General features: G+C 41.9%; 1 protein-coding gene across 22 annotated transcripts in view; it reads right to left on the bottom strand.

Annotated features, from left to right (window-relative positions):
- Window positions 1–24909, bottom strand: part of mapk8ip3 (mitogen-activated protein kinase 8 interacting protein 3) — a 33590-nt gene that overhangs the window by 6586 nt on the left and 2095 nt on the right. For 3 of the 22 annotated variants that reach the window (XM_069149775.1, XM_069149781.1, XM_069149772.1), the window contains exons 2-26: window positions 20573–20693; window positions 19844–19914; window positions 19077–19168; window positions 18151–18174; window positions 16605–16713; window positions 15078–15306; window positions 14817–14919; window positions 14002–14120; window positions 13333–13344; window positions 12561–12578; window positions 11140–11197; window positions 10672–10824; window positions 9093–9150; window positions 8686–8864; window positions 8033–8089; window positions 7742–7912; window positions 6728–6887; window positions 5177–5227; window positions 3508–3567; window positions 2494–2583; window positions 1385–1540; window positions 1004–1169; window positions 624–821; window positions 340–517; window positions 102–221 (exon numbers count right to left, since the gene is read on the bottom strand). In XM_069149775.1, coding sequence (XP_069005876.1) covers window positions 102–221; window positions 340–517; window positions 624–821; window positions 1004–1169; window positions 1385–1540; window positions 2494–2583; window positions 3508–3567; window positions 5177–5227; window positions 6728–6887; window positions 7742–7912; window positions 8033–8089; window positions 8686–8864; window positions 9093–9150; window positions 10672–10824; window positions 11140–11197; window positions 12561–12578; window positions 13333–13344; window positions 14002–14120; window positions 14817–14919; window positions 15078–15306; window positions 16605–16713; window positions 18151–18174; window positions 19077–19168; window positions 19844–19914; window positions 20573–20693 — 2753 coding nt within the window. The remainder of the gene's footprint in view (window positions 1–101; window positions 222–339; window positions 518–623; window positions 822–1003; window positions 1170–1384; window positions 1541–2493; window positions 2584–3507; window positions 3568–5176; window positions 5228–6727; window positions 6888–7741; window positions 7913–8032; window positions 8090–8685; window positions 8865–9092; window positions 9151–10671; window positions 10825–11139; window positions 11198–12560; window positions 12579–13332; window positions 13345–14001; window positions 14121–14816; window positions 14920–15077; window positions 15307–16604; window positions 16714–18150; window positions 18175–19076; window positions 19169–19843; window positions 19915–20572; window positions 20694–24909) is intronic. The other 19 variants (XM_069149791.1, XM_069149788.1, XM_069149794.1 and 16 more) reach the window with 19 other exon arrangements.

The following is a 24909-nucleotide window of genomic DNA, read 5'->3' on the forward strand; positions in this document are numbered from 1 at the left end:
TAAAAGAGGATACAGGACATACGAAAGGAAACATTCATGAACTGCTGTCATAATGTGTTCGTTGGCTGCTGAGAGGCTTCAGCTTCATCTGAGCGACTCACCAGCCGTTCTGGGCCCCGAGCCACATGGTGGGGGCCACGCTGGTGTAGTTTTTGGCCTCCTCACCTCCATCCTCCGACTCTGAGGGCTGAGACGCTTCCTCCTTGGATTGACCTGTGCTCCTGTGTGGACAGACAACAAGCAGCTCTTTCGATGTCGCACTAAAGGTAATAGTTGTGTTCCTCATCTGATGCATTCATAACCGACCGGTCTTTACGTGGACAGACTTTGACCCCGTACCTGTCGGAGACGTCTGCGGGACGAGGCTGTGGATCGGTGAAGACGTGCTCAGTAAACGGTCCCGGAGGTCCCATTTCTGTGTGGCTGGCCGTGGACTCGGGAACCTCGGTGGCCTCTGTGGCCTCCTCAGCTGACTGCGCAGGGTGGATCTTCCCGTTCATGGGGGGGGCGGTGGGGGCTGAAAGCACAGCAACAGCGACATAAACACACAGGCCGGCAGCTGTGGCTGAAACCGTTCTTTAACACGACAGAGGTTCAGGAGGTTTTTTTTACGGTGCGCCCACCTTGTCCTTTGTCCATTATGGGCGTGTCGGTGCGTGAGGAGCAGTTGCTGCGGGCAACGCTGCAGTTGGTGGCACAGCCGACGAGCGTGATGCCGGCCAGCATGCCCTCCACCCCGCTGGGGTCCTCTCCTCCTCCCGCTCCTCCGTCACCTGGATCCAACACGATCTCTCCGGCTGGATAGTCACTCTCACTGGCAGCTGGACAAACACACACACACACACACACACACACACACACACACACACACACACACACACACACACACACACACACACACACACACACGTTAACATACGTAAAGACGGAAAAAAACCAGCATTTGACACAATGTAACTAGAAGTACAGGAGTGTCGTGCTTTAAGAGCTCTTCCCCTCTCACCTGGCACGCTGGAGATGCAGAGCACGTGGGCGTTGCAGACGTTGAACTGGTCGACCAGGGAGCCCGGCTGGTTGGCGTCGATGATGACCACCTTGCTGGCAGAGTGGGTGCTGGTGAGGATCCACACCCGACTGCTCATGGTGTCCGTTTCCTGGAGCTCCTTGGACTGAGGGAGCAGAGGAGGGAGAACACAGCGGTGATGAACTGGAGGAGGGCGGACTGGTGTACGTCCTCAACAGAAGTCCTGAGTACTTTGCGTACGTCAATCCAACCCTTCAACATCTGATACTGATTTACAGTTGACTGTCCAACGTCGACCGTCATGACTGCGTGTTGTGAAGTAAACTGTAATATAACGAATGTCCTCAGAAGGGTCTCTACCTTCCTCTTCTCGGGGGACGTGTGGCTGCTCTTCTTATCCCCTCCGTCCTCCTCAGCGTGCAGCGGGTCGCTGCTGCCTGACGGAGCTTTGGCTGGTACCGTGTCCTGACAGCTGGCCCTCCACCCTGCCAGGTCCACTCCTGCCGCGCACCACAACTACAAGCGCACGCACACACACACACACACACACACACACACACACACACACAAACACACACACACACACACACATACACACACACACACACACACACACACAAAATTTAAAGAGGAAAGTGGTCATTTGCAGATTTCTACGTCAAAGCTGCAGCCCCTGTTTGCTTTGCGCCAACTGTGCCCTTTTGAAAATGAAGTTAATGTAGCTTCAGGAATAAAGTCCATATTCTGTTGCTGAGTCGCTCTGTTTTTTCTTTAACTTAATTACATCAGCATCAAAGTGAAAAATACATATTTAGTTGTTATTTGTTACAAACTTGGAAAAACTCAGCTCATCTGCTTCATGATGGTGAGGTAAGTGTGGGTTGATTATATTTGATTGACAGCGACTCAGCTTCATCAGATTCTGGTTCTGACCAGATTCAAATGAGTGAGTCACAAAAAAAGCACAAATATAGAAATCTCTCAAGCAAAAGCACAAAAACAAAACGGAAATGTTGACAGAAAATTTTGTTTGTGATATTTCCAAAAAAAAGTTGTATCATGTCATTAAAGTTTCTAAAACTACATTTATTATTTTTCTTTCAAGGAAAAAAAAAAATCTAGAATCAATGGATATCTAAATATTTATTATAAAAAATTTACAAGACACAACATGTCTCCTACTTCACTAAAAAGACCATTAGGTCTGTGTGACCTGGAGGCTTCAAGGTTCCACATCACATTTGACCTCCTTCCACAAATCCTGTTTATAATGCCACGGCACGCATTAATCTGAGATTTAAAATTTAACTGGTTTCAAAAACAGTCTTCTAGTGTCAAACTCTACACACACAAGATCAAATATCCAAGTATATAAAACACATTTCTGATTACAGGGTGACTTTAACAGAAGAGCTATGATGGTTCGTCTCACAGAAAGCTGTCCTCCCCCAATCCCCTGAACTGCTCACCTTCCTATTGGGGTCCTTCTCCACCAGGGGGCGACAGTACACCGGGACGGGAACATTTTTCATGCGGTTGTCCTCTTTCTCATTTGTGGTCTAAATGCAGGTGTGAGAAGAGGTCAGGAGACAAAGAAAGTAGTCAGGTTTCATCAAAGTTTTACTGGTCACTGATGAAAAACAAAATGTATGTACCGTGTATGTGTCGAGTACATACAACTCCACTGCGTTCACCAATCTGTGATGTGACGCGGTCACTTTCTCAAAGCTCTTTCCTCAGTTTCCAATGTGTTCCCAGGATGCCTCTGGTCTATCCCCAGAGAACAAATACAATATGCATACAAGGATGGATACAACCAGGAAGAGTGAGAACTCTGCCAGTTCAGAATAAAAAGAAAGAGTTTTGCCACTTAATCAAAGTATAACACCTCGGTAGAGAGTGCTGTAAATATAAATAAATATATCTTCTATAATTCATTTAGTGCTGTTAAATGCTGCAGTACATAAAAGTGCAAAACATCGGGAAAGAGTACTGTAAGAGGGTGGATTAATAAATTCCTGCTTCTGCTGCGCGTGAACGATGCACAGCACCGTGAAGTGCACGGAGGAGGAGGAAGGTGTAACTCCAATGAGTAAGTTTTACAAATTACGTTGCAGGATCAAAATCGGCACCCGAGTTACAGACGTTTTAGTGAGCGGTGGTTCAAGCGTGTCTGAAACTTTAGCAGAGAGCGCAGATCAAAGTTTGTGACATAATTATTGGGGAACAGAGGGAAGTCGCAGGAAAACAAATTTCGTTGAGTAGGAGTGGTGGGGAGCTACAACTGTGTTGTTGAGGGTAAGAAAGTTGTGAGCGGGCACATTGTCACGTTGGAGAACCACAGTGCTATCAGTTCAGTTCATGTGCACTGAATGTTTCCCTCAGACGCCTCAAAATGTCACAGTACAATTCGGTGCTGACAGTCTGATCCTGGGGGATAAATTCATGGTGCACAGCCCTGTGAATGTCAAAGAAAAACCCACCTGGTTGTGCTTCTGACCCGATGCGCCTTTTTCTGTTTGGGACAGTGACGTTCCACCCTTCTGAAACACAAATGCCAATCAAAAAACCTCTTCGGGCTCATTGCTTCATTGCCATAAGCTTCCGGAAGCATTTTAAAAGCCTCTGTTGCTGAGTTTGACCAAAAATGTGAGTCATCTCATCACATGCACCGAAAAATCACAGAGGCACCGCACCAGCACTCACAAAATGCGTGTAACTGGGCTGCTGTGTTACAAACGTCATGGTGAGCGTCACGGTGAGGTTGCGGTGAACCTCACGGTGAGCGTCACGGTAAGCGTCACGGTAAGCCTCACGGTGAACCTCATGGTGAACGTCACGGTGAGGTCACGGTGAGGTCGCGGTGTCGCCGTGAATTTCATGGCGAGCCTCATGTCGAGGTCGCGGTGAACCTCACGTTGAACCTCACGGTGAGGTCGCGGTGAACCTCACGTTGAACCTCATGGTGAACCCCACGGTGAACCTCACGGTGGGGTCGCGGTGAACCTCACGTTGAACCTCACGTTGAACCTCACGGTGGGGTCGCGGTGAACCTCACGTTGAACCTCACCGTAAGCGCCACGGTGAATGTCACAGTGAATTTCATGGTGAGCCTCACCGTGAGGTCACGGTGAACTATCAGGCCTCACGGTGAACCTCACGGTGAGCCTTACGGTGAGCGTCACGGTGAGCACAACAGAGCAGTCTCAGAACTTATTGATCCACCCTTGTACTTTTTGATTGTGGCACCCAAATGTGTTTTTATTTCTATTGTTTCTGCTGCTAAACTTTTTTGTAGCTGTACTTGAAATATCCTGATATGTTGTCATTTTGTAACGAGAAATTAGGAAAACACACCACTGAAGCCTGAAGTATGAAGCACGGCACAGAAACGTCCCGGCCTGATAGTTCTGCTTTTAAAGGTTCGATCTGTGTTTTAGGATTTTAGGATTATGTTTGTGGGATTTTTCAGTGCCTTTCTTTGGTGCTAACTGTTGCTAGAAATAGAGAGATGACAGAAACACACAGGTCACCGATTTTCACTGGGACTTTCCAGTTATTCCACAAACAAAAATTTTGACACTCAGAATAATCTGGAAGACGCTATAATTCCATAAAAGTACACGTGCCAACTATTCGTAAATATTTTCGAGTGGATTGGAAAACAACAGTAAAATAAAGCTCAGTGTTAAGTAGGGCAGGATAAGACAGACAGAGGTTAAAGGTTAATAGGTCACTGGCAGACGGAGAGAAAATCAGTTGGAAAAAACTCCACAATTATAAGATAAACACTGTATATATATATATATATATATATATATATATATATACACAGTGTGTATGTGTCTGTAAGTCGCATTTAATAGTGATTCAGACTCATATCATGCCTAAAAATCATGCATTTCCAGAGGAGCGGTTGTACTTTGAACATATAATGTTGATTTGTGTTTCTTTACAAAATATTACTTCAGTTAAAAAGCTTCGAAGTGTTTCAGTTGTTTGCCAACAAAACTGAAAACCGTCCTGATGATCCGTTTATGTTATCTGCGTTTTTTTTTCTTTCTGTATCTACCGGGTCGGAGCTTTGGGTGGAGGGTTAAAGGGAGGAGGAACCATGGAGGTGCATGCTGGCACTCTGTCGGTCTCACTTGCCTGTTGTCTCTTCAGCGGGCTGTCCTGAGCGCTGTCCGTTTGACCACCAGTCTGTGGGAGACCAGAGTTAGAGCCGCCTGCCTACCAACACACTCTGCCCTCTGGCCTGGGAGCTGCACAGGGTCGACCTCAGTCTGCCAGCCAAACTTTAACGTACACTTCCATGCTATGAAATCATGTTCATGCTTGAAGCCAAAGTGGAAAAGACAGTTTTCTACTGTTCTCACTGGTGTTGGACTCATCTAAATGTAAAGGCCTTATTGGCAACAACTCTCTTAACAGACCAAAACCAACAATAAACTGACTCTACTGACAATTCGATTATTATTCTGTCGTGCCATAGAACTTCACTGTGACATTTTCCTTCATGTCAAAAAAACAAGAACTGGTTCAGCTCTGACTCAATCCTACATACGTCCTGTAAATACTCACTACAGCACTAAATGTGTGTCACTCCACAGCTGAAAATAGTCCCCAACAAATGTTACTTCCTGTTGAATAACTTGTTTTTAGCTACTACAGTAGCTAAATATTATAGGATAATAATATAAAAATGATGTATTTGTGAGCCCCTTTTAAATATGTATTTCTTCAACAGGGGTTAAAAGGTTTGGGGCTGAGTGCAGGACAGGGAAGTCCGAAAGTACTGACAGATGTTGGTTTTGGTCTTTTAATTAGAGTTGTTACACAATAAGATAAACTAGAAAAAAGTTGTTATATTTTCTGAAAAATACCACAGCTTTCTAAGTTGATTCTCCTCCTGTTCATACATGTGCCAGGATGCACCGGGCTGGGCCGAACAATAACAGCAGCCGGCATTAACCAACAGTCTGATGGGGGTGCTGACCAACAATCAGTTTTAACCGTCCTATGGATAATTTAATCGTGGTCCTTGGGCAAGCAATTAGAAGCTGGATAAATTAAACACTTGTGAGTCTTCTCAAAACAACAGCAGAGGGTGAGGAAGTGTTTAACGCCCTCCTCCTTCACGAGGGAGAATTAACCTTAAAACAGGCTTTTATGGGCTCAAATGAGGATCAGACAGTGAAATGATGTTCAGAAATAATTTAAAAGTCTGTAGTTGTTGAATAAACCTGTGCACATGGCACTTCAGGATCACATACGTAGCAGGAATGCTGACTCTCATACCAGTTTGTCCTCGTGTGACCTCAGACTTGATATTTTTCGCATACCAATAACATTCTACATTTTTTTTAACTACAAATAATTTTCATAAATTTACAACCCTGACTTTTCCATTGGACGTTTTTCACAAGTTTACAACGGATGGTTTAACTCCACAGACTCTAAAAGTGATTTGTGAACACCACTTCAACACTTTAAATCTTACCGATCAGACCGTCAGCTTCTCTCCTTCTTGGCTGTCAGTGACTCGAACAGTGAGTCAAAGATCCTGAAGCTTATTGTCTTCATTCAGACAAACCAAGTTATTTGCTTGTTTTGTTGTGTATGTGGATCATGTGTCTTTGACTGTGTGTGTGTGTGTGTGTGTGTGTGTGTGTGTGTGTGTGTGTGTGCATGTGCACGTACCTGTTTGAAGCGAGACGGCACGCTCCAGCCGCAGGCCTGCATAATGCCGTCATCGCGGCGCATGTGCTCACGGACCTGCCGGTACTGTTCGCGCCGCTGCTCTCGGCGGGCCAACAGTGCCGAGTCGCTGAGGAGAGACGCAACACCGTTACTGGCCAGTCTGGAAGCAACGGGAGGGAGAAGAGAGAGAGAGAGAGAGCGAAGCGTTAGCAGCCTTGCCAGCCAGCAGCGAGGGACAGAGAGGAAACAGAGAGGAAGAGTAGAGGAGGTAAAGATAAGGAAAGCAACAGCGGTGGAGTTTCTGGCACTTGTTAAGCAAAGCTCTCATCGAGCTCAAGCCAAGACGTATTTCCATCATATCAAATTCAAACTAATGAGAAGATTCTCTAAAAAAATTCGAAATGTAAAAGAGAACAAATTTGGAGCGGTCAGTTTCACTTATGCCTTTACAGTATGTCTGATCGTGTTGGTGTGTTTACGTCTGATGTATTTGTCTGTCTGTGGTTGTGAGACGGAGTTTAACAGCAAAGACTTCTGGAGAATTAACTTTCCAGTTCAAACTCACGCTTTACATTCAAGACAGGAAGTAGGTCGTCATGGTAACTCTTACCTCGCCATACTGATCATTTCAATGTGAAATAATTGTTTTACTTTTAGTCACTTTTAGTAAGTTTTACCATTAAGTAAATCTTCTTTTCATATCAATGCAAACACTAATACAGACGTGTGTGTATTTATGTTTCTACAGTGATATTTAGAGTACGTGCACACATGAAGAGGTTTGTCTGAATGGGTTCTAAAAACACTAATGGCCATTTGAAAATGAAGCCAGCGCATAAATCGAAACGCACTTCTGTGTTTGACACTCAAGAACCTTCGGAAAGTTTTTTACTCTCCAAGCTGCTGCAAGCGAGGAAGCAAGCGGGCATTTTTAGACCCGAGCAGAGTGGGAAGCAGATAAGCACGGAGGTTTTAGTGTAGCTGTATGAAGGCACGTAGCTGGCGGCTGCTCACTCTTCAGGGAAGAACTCCAGCGTGCGGTTGGAGGTGGAGATCTGACACATGGTGTGGCTGCGTCGCTGAGAGAAACCCGCCGGAGAGGGAGACTTGTAATGGATGTTGACACTGTAGTATGGCCGCTTGACGGGCGGAGGGCTGGACGATGTGCTGAACAGACGGGCGAAGCTTGTGGATGGAGAGGGAAAGAGGAGGAGCGGGTTGACTTTTGCAGGTTTTTGTTGTACTAAATTTAAGGTAGTTCTGATTTTGTTTTAGTAAATAAGTTAAATGAATGAAGATTCTCACAACTGCCAGATGGTGGACTTCTTCTTCTCTTGGATTGGAGGACTTTCCCGGGACGCCCTGAGAGGAAACAGAGGTGAAAGGTCAAAGGAAATAAATAATAACAATAAACTTTAGATATATAGCATCTTTGAGAAATAACATTATAAAATGCTTTAAAGGCCACAAGCAGTTAAATAGAATAAAATCATATGAAATACCCAAAATTAAATGTAATAAGTAAAGAAGCAGTAAGACAATAATAATTAAAAAAAAAACATTTCAAAGCTAGAAAAATAAAACCTTTGGTTCACACTAAGAGGCTTTATAAAAATAAAAAGGGAGATAGGTTATGCAAAGTGACTTTAATGAGGTCACTGATTCTGCAATTCTACTGTATGTGTTTGGTGCTGTAAGACACATTGTTTGCTAAGAGTGTATTAAAATTATATTTCAAATATTTGTGAAACTAAATAAAACATATATAACCCCAAATAACAACATATTCTGCAAGATTAAGAGTATGAAGACACATATCAGACTTTGAGCTCAGTGTAGCTGAATTTCTTAGCTGTGACGTTAATGTTGAACCTTTGTTACAACGTACTTTAGTAAGTTGACTTTTAAACCCTGAACTTGTTCCTCTCTAGTTTAAAGCGCCGTCTTCACGAGCCTACCTGATCATCTCCGTCCACCGTACCGCCTCCTGCAGCTCCATCAGCCTCTCTTTGTACTGGTTCCTCTCCATCAGCACGCGAGCCATCTCCACCCGAGTGAAGCGCCGCCGCTGGGTCATTGTCATGTCGCCGTCTTGCATGGGTGATGAAAACTGGGCACATGAGAGCGTAATGTCATCCTATTGATTGCACAAGATTTAAAAAAAAAACACAACAGTTTCCACATTAACCAAAGGACTAATAGTCTGTGGCAGACAAATATTAGCAAAGTATTCAATTTGTCAGCTTCCTAAATGGCATGACTAAAGTTATTTTTTATAGCATTAGATTCTAGTTATACTAATTATAGACGCACAAATGCTGATTCAATGTGTTAATGCAGATGAGCTAGTGGCTGTTTTACTCACATCATCACCTCCTTCATCCTTGGAGTCCCGAGACGCCCCAAGAGCTTCTGCTCTTAACCTGCAGCCACACAGCAAAAATACAGAGACACATTTTTGTTTTTGCTTGTGGAGTGTGAGCTATTAGACAGAGAGGAAGAGAAATAGATGCCTCTGATCTACTGGTGCTGAGAATGGGAGTCACCGGGCGACACTTTAGTTGGAGAAATTTGGTGTCTTTTGCTGACTTCTGAAACTACTTCTGTCAAACAGCAAAACATGATGCAATGGCTATGGGCTGACAAGTGGAGACTTTTCCTTTACAGTCCCTTTGCAGGAAAGTATGGGGTAGTAATATGAGCTCACGCTATCCTTCTCACGGACTCCATCAGAGTTTTCGTACAGAGTTTCTGTACTTTCTAGCTGAAGTCTGTTAGTGAACATCTGAAATGTAAAAAAAAACAACAACAAAAAGTCTCATCTCGTGCTTTAACACTGAAAGAGTTTTGGATGTTGGGATGTCGCTGTATTTCATAAACCATTTTAATCAGCTGGGTTCCTGCAAGCTGCTTTCATTGTTGTATGGTCGCTCTTAAACAATTTGTTTTGATGATGTTCCTGCTCATCACGGCCAGGTCTCTCCTGAAAAACAGTCTCTGAGGAAATGAAACAAATTTACTGTCATCCATTTCTTCCGAAAACTCCCTCACCTAAAATAATTTCACTGTGTAGCCCACAAGTGTATCTAAAGCACCTTAAGATTTATTCAGAGTGTGAAAATATTGCGCCTGTATAACTCATAAAGGATTTCCAACTTTACGTTCCTGGCTGTTGGCTCCACAGCGGTGTTAACTGCTGCCAAAACAATAATGTAAACAACTTTCTACAGAAGCAGGAATTAGCTGCCACACGGACAAATCAACTATTATATATATATATATATATATATATATATATATATATATATATAAATCTTTTGCTTACATATTATACGAAATGGAATTTAGGAAGCACATTTATTCTAAGATTTATTTTTCCTGAAACACTGAAGGAGCACACTCAGCAGCACACAGAGTATCTCCTGTGTTCATACTGAATACAATTAGAAATGAAAGAAATCGCAGGTTTATCCTCAGTATGACTGTGAGACTCCACTGATCGTTACAGGAAATTAGAGGAGTATAAATCAATACGATTATAGTTTTCAACACAGAAACACAGAGGTCTGTTTTCAGACATGTTGTCCTCTGGTTGTCCATGTCAACAGTGTTAGACTATATCAACGTTACTCCTTCTGTGTCTGCTGTGAGGATGAATCCATTGTTTTATGGTCTCTCGGTTTCAGATTACAGGTCAACACTTATTGTGCTCATTGCCCTCGAACTGCTTTGATGCTTACTTAACATGCTTTTGAGCTTTCTATCCTTCAGAGCGTATTTCCCGTTACTAGTATCATACCAGTTTAAAGACATTGTAGGATTATAAATATGCAGCAGTTGTATAAGGAATCCTTTCAAACTGGATCTATAACGTTTAAGGAGCAGGTTGCTTTCTTTTTTAACTCCTCGTGTTATTAAGAAAAACAACGATCTGTTATTTTCACCTCTTAAGTTCTTCTTCCAGCTCCTTGACTCTGGCGTCCACCTTGTTCTTGGACTGCCTCACGGCCTCCAGCTCCTCCCTCAGCACCTCCTGCTCCCCTGACAGCTCGTCCACTTTGGCAATTAGATCATTTTTCACAATGTTCAGAGCGTTTCTGTCGAGCGAAGAGCAGAAAGATGAAGTCAGATCTCAGAACCAGCGTCAGGAAACTACAAATCGGGCTTTCATGTCCACACAGTCTTTTAGTTCTAAGAAGATGTTATATGGATAAAAAAGAGGTGCAGATTATTGCACATCTTGAACAACTCTGAGAAATCCTCACTCATTTCAACATATGTCAAATATTTCAGTAAATATTACAAACACTGTTTCCTTTGGATGAATGAGGATTTACACGCACACACACACACACACACACACACACACACACACACACACACACACACACACACACTCAAATTAATCCTACTTGGTCTCGAGGAGCTGTTTGTTCTCTGTCAGCAGGTTCTCCACCTCCTTGCCCATCCCTGAAACAGTCACATTCACGTCTCTGTTACTCATCCAACCCAATGCACAAAATCTATAATTCAATCAATCTGATCGACAAGTGTCATTGTTTCTGTGTTTACAGTCTTTTAGTCCAACCAAAATAAGTGTCACAAAGGATGAGGGATTACTACAAAAAAAGGTTTAATAGCTTATTTAAATCAAAATGTGAGGACAGATTGTTGCTTTAAACTCTTTTTTTTTTTTTTTTTTTTTTTTTTAAATGTTAGGTTAAGAAAGGAAGGTTTCTTGAAAAATATTGAAAAAATAAAATGTAAAATACTCATAAAAACTATCCCTCTTATTATTTTTTTCTTGAGAGTAGACAGATACAGTCTAAAGTAGACTGTCCTGGACAGCTGTATTAGCAAACTTTTATTACATTAATACATTCTGTGAGAAAAAATGTTTCAATACAAAATGCAAAATGTAATTTGATAGAAATTATTAAGGTAGATGAGGGCAAAAATATGAAGAATTCAGGGTTGATCTCTTCAGATACAGTATCATGCTCAACCTATTAATTTGCAAATTAAATCCCAATTATCTTTAATAGAAATTAACTGAAAAACATACATAAAGCAGCAAGCACTGTGCAACAGAAGCCAAGCACACAAACTTGAAGCAGGAATTCCAACACAGAGAATATTTCACACAGGAGAACGTGAAAAACATACGAACAAAAACAAAATGCCGAGAGGGTCTTTTATTTTCAAAAGGACTGGTGTTGGATTGTGTCTTTGGATAAAGTGAATTCTAAAAGTCTGCGAGGTTTATGTCGTGGTGTGTGATCTGACTGCACAGACAGAAAAGTAAATCCTCTCATGTTTGGGTTGAACCTGCAGCTCAGACTGACAGATTTAACTGTCACACTCATATTCTTTGATGAACATACGTATTTCTGATACGTCAATTTGTTGTCATGCTTTGGTTCACTACAGCTAATGAACTCAAGTCTTCATTAGTCTATCAAAGCCAACTGACCCAGTCGCCTCATGTTATCCTGTTTATCTCCTGAGAAATGATTTTTCAATGGTTTTTTTTCTTGATTCAGAGTTCTGCACTGTTAACATGAGATCTTTCTATAGTGGTGTTTTTATTCTTATGTTCTGTAACACGCCAACACAACTGGCCACAGGTTTAGTGCAAGGCCATTTTCAGGAGCTTTTTTATTGAAGAGTATTAAAAATGTGGGTATGTGAGGTGCGAAGGTGGCATAAAATGTAAATATAAAGCCACATAAAAACAGAGACAAAGAAGCAACCAGGGTGATGTGAAAGTTGGAGGCCAGGGAATGACAAAACAAGCAAATGTGACCATGAGCGTAAGCGTGGGCCGCCTTACCGAAGAAATCATCACGGACTGGAGGCCAAAGAGGAAGAGGAAGAAGAAGAAGAAGAGGAAGAAGAAGAAGAAGAAGAAGCAGAAGAAGAAGAAGAAGAAGAAGAAGAAGAAGAAGAAGAAGAAGAAGAAGAAGAAGAAGAAGAAGAAGAAGAAGAAGAGAGGGAAAAGGGAGAAAGAGACGGAGGAAAAGACACAGATTAGAGACGAGAAAGAAAAGGAGAAGACCAGGAAGAGAAGAGAAACGATGCTGATGAGCATTTATTAATTTGGATTTCGAGCATGGGTGAAGGACTTCAACACACTTCATGCTGAAACAGGCTCAAGGACAGAGCGTGTTTCTGTCACCCAACCGATTTATTCAGATATCATCAAATGTGTTTTAAAGTCTCAGTGAAACCGTCGGTCATTCTAAACAGAGAAAATATTATTATGTAATTGGCCGTCAACTTTAGGCGTGAAAACAGGTATACGTTGTGGTAAACACTAAATATTAACATTATTTCACTGCGACTTCAAAGATATAAGAAAAAACTGCTCCACTGCATATAAAATGGATATTAGCCATCTACTGCATCAATATAATTTCCAAATTTCAAATTAATTAAGCAATAAAATATTATTTATCTGTTAACAAATACAACTATGGTAATACGCTGTTTTATGATTTGTATGCTCTGATTAATATTTACTCTTCAATGAGGAGTTTGGAGAGTAGAAAGGAGTTGAGGGAGTAAAAGAAAAAAATACCAAAAATGCATGTTCAGATACACACCTGAGAACTCGCCTATGGGTGTCACCAGCAGAAGCACATAAAGGGGAAAAACACAAACGGGTGAGAGGTTAACAGATGGACAAGAAAACGGGTCAAATTTCCCCTCCTGATTCTGCTACATGAAATTCAGGGATAGTAAATGAAAACCCAAAGCAACCAGGCCAGAATGCCCCAAAGTGTAGGAGCTCAAAATGGAGAGTGACAGTGAAACCAAATGCACTGAAATAGGCTGAATTGAACGAGCCTCTACCTCCTAAAAAAAGAGAGAAACAAGCCAACGAGAGAGACAAATAAATAATAAATGTAACAGTGCATGAATGAGCTGCTGAGGCTGCGGCTGCAGTCAAATGCGTGTTATTGTATATTTTTTCAGAATGGCTGTGCAGTGATGGAGGGTTGTGTTGGATGTGCACGGAAAACAGTTCAGAGTGCAGAAGCACATCCACACAGCCTCACATGGACCCTGCAGTAATGCAAAGAAAGAACAAACGCTGCCTTTGTGCAACACACACATGCATCAGCACTTCTTTTCCTTCCTTAGAAGAATACCACCGAGTTGCACCCAGCAATTAGATTTGATGGTACAGCTTGTTTTATACTTTAAGCTTCAGGGAATTACTACTGAATATAAACCAGCAACATATATAGCAGCCAAAGTGCTGTTCGTACCGAGCAGCTCGGCACCTGCGTCTACATCACCGATGATGTCCGACTTGGCGTCTTTGATCTCGTGGTAGAGAGACTCGGTGTTGATGCCGAAGGCCTCATTCACTATGCCCTGAGAGGGGCTGAAACAGAAATACATTCAAATTTCATTAGACAGTGAGAGTGAAAAATTTGTTTCAATCACGACATAACATTTTTTTAATGAACTAATACTGCAATCCAACAAAGAACCAGGCAAACTTAGTCTTGGTGATTTTTGTATTTCACATTTAGCCAAAGGATTCAAGAATCTTCTGTTTGATAAACAATTACTGACCTTGTTTTAATGGGGAAATGTACCCGTCGATTTTATAGTATGATAAAGTCTTAACTGACTGGAAATCTGCCCAAAAAGTTGCTCAAAACACAACCTCATTTTGATGAACATAAAAGTAGACAGAGAGGTTTGCTGTGAGAAAATAATCTAAAACACTGTCACGTGCCTTGGAAAATTTTGAGAATTTATGTGTCTGCATTATGTCTTTTGTAGTAAATATACACAAGCGTTTACAAACACAGTCATTAATTTAAATCCCCTTCCTCAAAAATGTGACATTTCTTCCTCGGCTTGTGTTGGCGTGAATGTTGGTGTGCATCCACCTCTGATTCTTACTACTGTCATTGGACTGAGCAGCACTGCACTTCATGTATGCCGCATTCAAATTTCTATTTCAATAAAAAGATTTCGACAAAAAAAAGTGACATTTTTAAAGTTCAGGACTTTGACTAACGGTGGGCACTTCATATGTGCGCGTAATGCAGCCACAGTGTAAGTTTACCTGTTTCCTCCTCCATACACACGCGGGTCCACACACATTTCCAGCTCGGGGGTAGAATCGATGATCTCCTGAAATTCGGACCACTCATCGCTGCTTCCCATACCTGAAAAAAAAAGACACGCGTCAGAAACGGCGGAACGACATGTCATCCATCTAAAGATCTTTGTGAGAGTTTCGTAGCGCTTGACACTAAAGATGCAAAATCATCGTCTCAGCAATTACAGCTTTAAACTGGGGACATGTTTGGTGACTTCCTCTTACCGATGCTGACATTCCTGGTTTCCTGGGAAACCTGCACCTCCATATTCCGGCTGAGACGTTTGGCACTTTTCCTGCGGTTCCCAGTTCGCATTACGTCAAATTCAGATTGCGGGAGTCCCTCGTTGATGGGGGTGACGGTGGCAGAGGGGACGGAGGAGGTGGGTGTGTTGGACTTGCTCCCCGTGCTGCTGGGTGTGGGGGCCACTGAGTCAGACTCTGATCCGTCCTCCTTGATGTGTGACAGCGGCGTACAGCAGAGGCAGTGACCCGGGAACAGGAGACAAACGACATTATATGAACATCACATAATGGAGGCAGGTCAGCCACTTAATTTAACCAATAACACCTGCACACCTCTTTTTATTTCTAGCAACTGCTCCTACTGGATTCTACGCTTTTACCATGGAGGCGAAATGACAGCGGAGAGAGTCATTTATCATCTAACCTTCTTGTCAGCAACTCCATGTTTTTTGGTCTAATTCCCTTTCATTTTTAAATGTACAATTAGAACAAAACTATAGACCTTAACACACACATAGTAGCTTACATTGTGGATAAATGAAGATCAATATTTTGATCATAGATTAACGTATTTTGCCATCCTACTTGTAGTGTGAAGTCAACTTTTGGTCATTTTATTATATCAAAAAATGATTACTGTTCAGTGACTTCTTGGCGCACAGAGCCCACAAATACAGATACCTTAGCAGTTTGTTTTTCTTTTGGTAAATGTTCCTGAACTGTTTTGGGAAGATAATAAACCAATCAAGTAGTTTTTAAAAATGTTTTAAATGATGACATGAAACTGATTCAATGGATCAACTCATCAACGTGACTCTTTGACACTTTCAGTCCTGGATTATGAATAATTTTGACATTTTTAAATTGTTTGTTCAGCATTTTAAAGTCATGGTCAGAATATACACATCGTGAGTCAAAACTTAAAATTAAGTCCTAAAATGAACATTTCCAGCTGCGCCTATGCTCTCGGGACGTTTTCAAATCCGAATACAAGACGGAGCGACGACAAAGAAAAACAACCCTCTCCACTTTTTTTCTTACCTGGGCTCCTCAGTTTTCCTCACATAACACTTCATGCCATTTAACTTGTATCTGTAGCTTAGTTTGAAAAATAAAAATGAGGAACACTTGCAAACAGGTTTGAACTAAATGTGTTCGTGTAAACTAAAACATGACAAAACATGAAAGAAGCTCCACAATCACATCAAAAGATATAGTTAAATCCCATGAAAAAAAGAACATAGATATGCTCCCTGCTTGCTTGAGTCAACATGTATATTGTAAAAGGGCAGATTTCAAACAGATGTGGTTTAAAAAAGTTCCCTCAAACGTGACACAACCAGGCGTGGGAGGGGAGGTAGTCCGAGTGGGTGTGGCTAGCAGCTGTAAGGCTGGCCCCTCCCCTTTCCACTCCCCCGCTGCGGTTGTGGTCGTGGAGGAGGACAGGGCCGCTGTCTGTCCCACCTGATAGGCGGAGGTGAAGGTAGACTGGCCGAGCTCGCTGACCTGCCAGATGTCTTTCCCGGGCATCATCCTAGCCCCCCCGAGACCCCCACGTACCATGCCCTCGCCGCTGGGGTACAGGCTCAACGACGGCGGCCGCTCCGCTTTGCTGCTGGCAGAGGAGACACAGAGGGGGGTGGAGACTAACGTGAGGCTGACTGTCAGTTATCAATTTATCATATTTAATCTCTTATTCCTCTGCAGGGCTGGAGCTCATCCCAGCATGCATTGGGTGCAAGGCACGAAACAAGCTGGAGAATTTGCCGGTGCGATGGCAGGGTTCAAACGATCGACAGTCACTCACAATCATAGCGATTTCAAACTACTGCATTTAAAGTAGTAGCTTGGTGAGAACGATGCTTAACTGCTTTCTTGCTGACAAGTCTTGATGAGGAGTTTGACTCCACTGACTCTGCACAGTAAAAGTGAAGCAGTGTGAAACAGTCAGTTAGCTTAGCACAGGTTGGAAACTGGTGGAAACCAGCAGATACTCCAAATCAATACTGTTGACGATAAAGTCACAGTCACACCGTTGTTGATTATACACTTTGGTTGACGTGTAGGTTAAAGCAAAGACATGAAAATGAATAAGTTTTAGACGCTTTGCTCTCCCCTCGCCCCGACCGCTCGAGGCAGATGGCCGTCGGAGGTTTTTCTTCCTGTTAAAGGGAAGTTTTTTCCTCTCAGACGCTCATGTGGGAATTTTTGGGTTCTTTTGTATAATGTTCTGTTGTAAGGACTTTACTATGTTAAGTGTCCTGAAATAGCTTTGTGTTGTGATTTGGAGCGATATAAATAAATGTAATTTAATTAAATGGAATATGCTGGTTCATACTTTTGCAAAAAGATCCGAGGTAGCTGTTTCCGGTGTTTGTGCTAAGCTAAGCTAAGCTGACCAGCTGCAGGCTCCAGCTTCATGTTTACTGTACAGACATGAGAGTGTCTATCTCATTTATCTCAGGAAGAAAGCGAATTAAAGTATTTTCCAAGATGTGAAACTACTCCTGTAAAGTGGCAAATCCACTTTTGTTTTTGGACTGAGTGGAGAAAGACCACCGGAGGAAACACAAAACATGAAAAAGACCTCCATGTAGAAGCAGTAAAGGCCTGCAGTCGAACCCACGTCCTGATGCACGAGACCACATGGACAAAGCTACAGACAAGCAGGGCAGACGGACAGACAGAGGGACGCACCGACAGGCAGACACAAACACATGAGGGAGAAAGAGGAGAAGGTAGATGGAGACAACTGGAAAATATGCATCGCACTGCTCAACATGACCTTCGACCCATTCTTTCGTTCATAATGTCTTGTTAATGCAACTTCATTAACACATTCATGATAATAAATAGCTGTTACAAGCGTCAATAACCAGTAAAGGAAACGCATGAGGGAATCATTATTTTTATAAAGTGTCGAGGCAAAGCAAAAGAATAGGGAGGGGCATCAGCATTTCTCAGTCACATTTTAAGTCCAAGCAGGCCCGTTTAGGAGGCGGAGCTGAGGGGAGCGGAGTAAAGGGCAGCTGTGGGACCATAACGGATTTACCTTTTCCTCCATGTGTGGCGTTGACTGTGCAAACAGCAGCACAGAGAGCAAGCCAGCAAGACAGACAAGACAGACACTGATTAGAGAAAGACAGGAGACAAGAACATGCCATGATACACACACACACACACACACGCACACGCACACGCACACGCACACACACACACACACACACACACACACTTTTACGCCTTCACTCAGACGGCAGTTTTTAGGTGTTTTCATCACTCTGCATTCATAAGATTGCTCCTCTTCTCATTAAAACTGCTTCCTGTTATGAGCAGTTTACTAGTAAAGGTTTCAGAGCTCAAGTTCCTCCTCCTGTCTTAATAAATAATACATCCTGTAAACCTTCAGCAGGGTTTTACAAGGCAACCATATACACACTCAAAACAATCAAACACGGGCTTTCATCAGTATTCCAGTGATTCAGGCAGTTGATGAAGATTTGTGAGCTCATGAATGTAGGATATAGATCTTTTAAGGATTTAGTGGACATATTGCAGGAGGCGACTGATTTGCAGTTCAGCTCCTAAAGCTGCAGCAGATGTCCCGCTGCTCGTCTTGCTTCGTGCCCAACGGGCTGGGTAACCGCTGAACACTGCAAGCTGCCAAATGAACTCCAAACTTTCTTTTTTTTCTAATTATTTGCCGCAAGGGTCATGATGTCTGCTGTGTTTCTCTGTACACAAGCCTCTCCTCTCTGTCAGATGGGATGTGCTGTACCAGCTGTTTCATCCCAACTCCTGACAAACAACGCCAGCATCTACACAATGAGCATGTTGAAACATGAAAAGCCTAACACATACATGACAAAACATGAAACATCATCAACAACATCGGCGGGTCTAAGTTACAGTTTAAATCCACACAGATGACAATAACACATCAATGCACACACAAAAACAAAAAAAAAAACCACTCACGTTCGTCCACAGCCGGGGCCTTCGGATTGGCTGTTACTCCCTGCCTGCTGCATTTTGGACCGCTCTATGTGCTCGACGTACGTCTGAATCATCTGTGATTCAAAGCAACAAGAATGAGAAATGATTCGAGAAAATAGGAGAAACTGGAAGTTGCCAACATGGGAAGTAAAAGGATTACAGTGATTTAATTACAAAATCTATAATCTCCTACATGTTGGATTTTGTGAGCCAAAAGACAAAACAATCACACTATGAGATTATAGCGCTATGAGGACCATAGTGGCTCTTTTACATATCGCTGTTTATTACTACGACTAACACAAGGCTTATGTGTTGGTGGTCATTTTAAAATGCATATTGTCTTGTTTACAATGTTTACATTTTCTATTGTCCAGGCAGCCACTGACTAGCTTCACTTTCATTATAATTTGACAACAATTTACAGGGACCAGTTTGTTTTAAGTCCATCACATTGAAAAATTGTGTCTGCTTGTAATATACAGTACTATACATTTTAAATATTGTGTCATTGTTTCATAGAAATGGTCTGCGTTCATTGAAGCATCTGATTTGTACATTGTGGATTATAGTTATACTAGTTAAGGATGATAATATTAACTGGATTTGTATTCACGGGTTTGTATGTTAGGCGGAATATGTCAAATATTGATGGATAGGCAATAATAAATTCTGCATGAAATCTAGAAAAGAATCTATTGCAACATGTGAAGCCCACAGAGACGTCCTCGGGCTGAATGTCTGCTCACCTCAGTGTGGCGCTGGTGCAGAGCGTTGTACTCTTTCTTCATGTCTGATTCTCGCTCTTCCAGCCGAGTAACTGAGAAACAGACGGACAAAAGTTCAGGAAGGAACAATGAGAGGAAATTAAATACATTCACACAGCCCTGACTCTAATCCTTTCCATTGGACCAGATCATTTTCAAATTTACCACCAATTAAACGGGCAAAAAGTCCTCAGGTATAATTTAATGACAACTGGCAGAGGATATTTTTAACTTATGTTCGATCTATATTTGCTTGCCAGTATTTAGAATATGGATTTATTTAGTCCATAGTGAACCTTGACAGAAAAACATTGTAAAAAAATCCATTACAGGTATGGAGCAATGAAAACAAAACTAAACAGCCAGTCGAAGATGCGTGTCAGTATTCATAAGGTACAGACAAGGAAACAAAAGCAATTCAGGGTTTTAGTTCAAAAGCATCATCAGCAACCTAAAAATACATCCTAAGTGTGTCTGCTTCCCTTTCCATCTTCCCCACAGAACTACAATAGAAGTGTGTCCTTGAGCCTCAGCGTCATCGTTGCTGCTATTTATGTAAAATGAAAAAAAAAAATCCTGAAGAGACGCAGATCTATTAAATTACATACTTTGATAACACCATTTCCAGGTTTTGGTTCGAGTACTCTAATCTGGTTTCATCAGCCAGATGAGCTGCATGTCCACTGAATTATGGGAAATGTGTCCACTCACTCTGATCAGAATAATTCTTTGTCTTGAGCTCCAGCTGTTTCCCCTGCAGCTCCAGAAACTCCACCTGCACCTGCAGGTCTTTCTTCTCAGCCTCCAGCGCATCCTCGAACTCAATGAATTTCTGATAGAAGTAAACAGAAAGAGACAGACCGGGAGATCAGTTCACAGACTCAACTAAACGGGAAAGATTATAATATTTACATGCTGATATTCTTGGAGTTCATATGAAAAGAAACAACATACTGTGGTTACTATGCTTGTTTCGGAAACAGATCATTGTCTTAAATTACACCGTTGTTCAAAGCAGTTTCAGTGATCAGCATTCAGGACATTTCATTTCAGGGTTCAGGGCACAGATCAAAAATTAATATTGATTTCCGGTTTCATCTGCTCCTGTGTGTTTTTATCAACCAGTGTATGGGTGAAAAAAAAATGTCATTTAAATTTTGTCTCACTCACAGAGCGGTTGAAGATTTACGTCTCTATAAAATAATTTGTCTCACAGCGTAAACATAAACTCAGTAACTTAGCAGCCATAACACAGAAACACAGAACTGCATGCTTCCTTTTCACATTGCCTGTTTTTGTTGTTTTTATTATAAAGCTGTTCACAATGACGTCCTTTTTTCAATGCACCAAGTCCACAAAGTCTTAATACTGTAATCCTCTGACTGCAAGGAGACCTTAGAACCAGTAATATGCAGCAGATACACACCGTACAAAACAACAAATGCTGGAATATGACAGCCTACTGAAAATACAACTACTGCTGATACCTAAAGTCACTGAATAACTGGGGGGAACCACAGTCTCTGTTAAAAGACAAGCCTGGTTTTTATTAAGCAGAACGGATTTGGGCGGGAAAATCTCCCGTCTGAAGGACAGAGGTCACTGAAATGTCACAGTAATGAGACTCTTTGTGCTTACTAATTCAACCAGACATGTTTCATCAACAAAAAATTTATGAATCACAGAAAATGTGACACATTTAAATGTGAATCTTACCATCATTTACCAAACAGCCCTCATGCTGTGGTTTTATACCTTTACTATAGTTTGTATAACAAGTTTGTACAACAAATAAAAAATATGGCGTCTTTTCCATCTTCCGTAACAATTAATATTCATGAGAAGTAGCATGGCTTGTTTTCTTGTACTTAAAGTGTAATGTTTTACACATTCAGCTCCACTAAAAGAATAACTCCTCTCAAAAATGATCAAATATTCTATGTCTTTGTTTTTGACTGAAAATGTGATAAGGTCTGACATTTATATTAATTATGTTGGAAGGTAGTTCTACTTTCAGAGCTGCCGACCACAGCTTCACAAAAATAATATCCTTGGTTCTCTCCCCTTGGACTGCATGAGAGCATGTCCTACAGCAATGCCTTTCAAATCCACTCCTCTATCCGCTGCCTTTAACTGCATTAAACACCTGAACTCTTCAATCTGAACAAGCATTTGCCTCTAAAACACAGCGTCAACGAGGAACACAGTGCAGCATGTAGTGGTTGTCTGAGCAGAGACATAAACACCTTTTCCGAAGTGACATTTGACTGTATTAACAGTAATTACATGGTAGAGTGAATGATTTCATGGGTTGCCAGATTGTGTTCGTTCTGTCCCATGTGAATAATTCAAGAAGTATCCTCGTGATGGTTGAGTGGAACTAATGTGCCTCCATCGCAAACCAGGCCTAAGAGGGTTTTACTGCAATATGGTCACACTTTCAGCCATTTATACTGAGTAGTACTTAATGAGGGTGTGACACCACAACAGCATGGAAATAATGACATGCATGTTCATATTAATTTCTGTAAATCTGATAAAACCTTGAGGATAAGTTGTCAGGTTATACATTTTAATTGTTCCAGAAGATTAGAGCTGATAAGATTTTTAAGCGAAGTACATCAAACGAGAAGACGATAAGATGGTCACGGTCAAGCAGAAGCAGAGACGATCAATCTTTTACTGTCATCACGCTTTGAGATGTGTGAAACCGGCCCAGTTAGCGATGGAGACTGATAGGATGTTTCCAGCAGGCGGCTTCAGACTGAGACAGAAGACTGCAGCTACAGAGATGAATCTGAAGACCTCACTTTATTAACACCGACATCTTGGCAGATACTTCATGAGCAGAAAGGGGGCTGTTGGCTTTGTTTACCATTAGCTAGAGTCTAATAACCTTGTAATCTGAGCTGGTTTTGGCCCGTTGCTCCCTGAGTCTTGCAGAGGGTGTGTTATTGTTTTCCTCAGGCGCTGAGATTCTCTCCGTCTCACTCTCACTCAGCCTTTTCTTTTTATTAGCCGCTCAGGCCTGTGCGTTTGCTCCAGCTTCATAAAACACCTTGTCTATTCCATTCTCTCTGCTTTCGTTGCTCTCTCTGTGCTCCTCATGAGCACAAATCAGGTTACAGTGCCAGTGTGCTCTGTGTACTATTGATTTCCAACGACTCCCACCCTTAGCACATGGTCCCATCCCCCATTGCGCCCCACTGATCAACACACAAAACTGTCTCTCTGTTTAATTGTTACAGTCATATTTTTTACCTAATTTGAGCAAAGATGTACTGTTGTGAGCACAAACCGTAGGTAAATAACATTATTGGTTGATTTTTGGAAGAGAAAGACGTAAATACAACCTCTGCAGCGGACATGAATGTTTAAAGTCTAAAAAGGTCATTGACGCATTAAAACCTGTGAGGAAGGTCAACAACCATCATTAGAGGTCAGCTGATGACAATTTGAATCCTGTGGTGACACTCAAAAAACATAAGCTCGTCTAAGCAACTGGCTGGAAATTGGAAAATAAAGCTACAGCGACTGACTACGAATACAAAGCAAACAAAAGCTATAAAAAGATATCAGAGCGCTTCAGGCTTGCAATTTTCTCTGTCCCAAATGTTTTTAAGAGATGGAAGCTAGAGGGAAATGTGTAGGTCAAGACAAGATCTGAAGGCCAAGACACGCTCCGATAAAACTGCACGTCTGGTGGACTGCAGTCACAGCGGCACAGAAAGACTGGATTCTACTGAACATCAGCACATTCTGGACTCAAATGTCAAGCAGTCAGTGAAGAAAGTGTAAATGAAGAGTTTCAAAGGCCAATGATCCGACGAGAACTATTTCTCGACGGCCCTCACAGTCCTCTGACTTCATTGACAATCTCTGTGTAGATCTTAAACATGCCGTGTCTGCAAAACAGTCTAAAAATATCTCGGGAATCAAAGTGACCTGCAAATGGGTGAAAATTCATTATTGAAGAATAGAAAGACTTTCAGCTGATTGAAAATAAGCATCCGCAAGCTGTTATAGTGTTATAGTGTCATAAATACAAACTGCTTTGAAACAGTTCAGTGTTTAAATCCAGACAAAAAAAGACATAAACTAAAGTTCCTGTTAAAACTACTGAAGAACTGCTTCAGTAGACTGTTTGGCAGCCAGCAGTAGAAAATACCAGCAGCTCCACTGCATCAGTGTGTCTCACCAAAACAGGTTCTGGTGAGTGAGACAAGCAAACACTTGCTAAATGAGGTGCAAAAGTCAAATTGTAAGTATCTTGAAGTCAGAGTGTGTTTATGGCCAAAAGAAGAGAAGTGAATTTAAATATACTATGCGTCGGTGGCCCCGCCCCTTCCTCTATGTAGCCATATTTGATACTGTTTAGCGTAGACTATTTTGAGTGCATCATCCTGGTATTGTAGTACACTGCATGTTTCTGTACTTAACAGTGTAAACGCACTTATGCGCTTAAAATAGTGAGTGTTAGTACACAAGTACAACATCTGGAACACAGCAAAAGTCTAGTTGTAAAGAATGCTTTATCACGGAGAGTGTTGGTATATTGAGTTACCCTGGTAAAGTCTTATATGTCTGAGTTAGGTAACAGCACTCCACAGCTATGTCTGCACTACCAATACTTCTAACCTACCGGACCCAGTGACCACTGCAGAGTAAATGTACTGTTCCTGCAATCTGGTTTTCCTTTCACATTCAGAATTGAAACCACTGCTAAGAAGAAAGACAACTTAAAACAGTGACTCCAGCTGGCTCAGTGTCCACTGTAGCCTGCAGTGTGTGTTGGTTTCCAAGTACTAATACGATACAACCACATTTTTACAATAAAGGATGTTTTTTTTCTGTTATGATTTTAAATGAAGCTTCAATACACAATCATCGAAATTTTTCTACGAACCGGGAAGTTCTCTCTTAAAGTGAAAACAAACCAGATCACTGCCAAAGGGAGACGCAGTGGGGAGAACAGATGATGAAACACTAAAAGCTGAGCTAAGCTGATACTAGCAGGGCTGCCAGTGATATGCTGAGGCCTCTTTGGA

Source organism: Embiotoca jacksoni, unplaced genomic scaffold (genome assembly GCF_022577435.1).
Source record: "Embiotoca jacksoni isolate LCO1_2020_lvr unplaced genomic scaffold, fEmbJac1.0.p SCAF_15, whole genome shotgun sequence".
Classification (NCBI taxonomy): Eukaryota; Metazoa; Chordata; class Actinopteri; family Embiotocidae; genus Embiotoca; species Embiotoca jacksoni.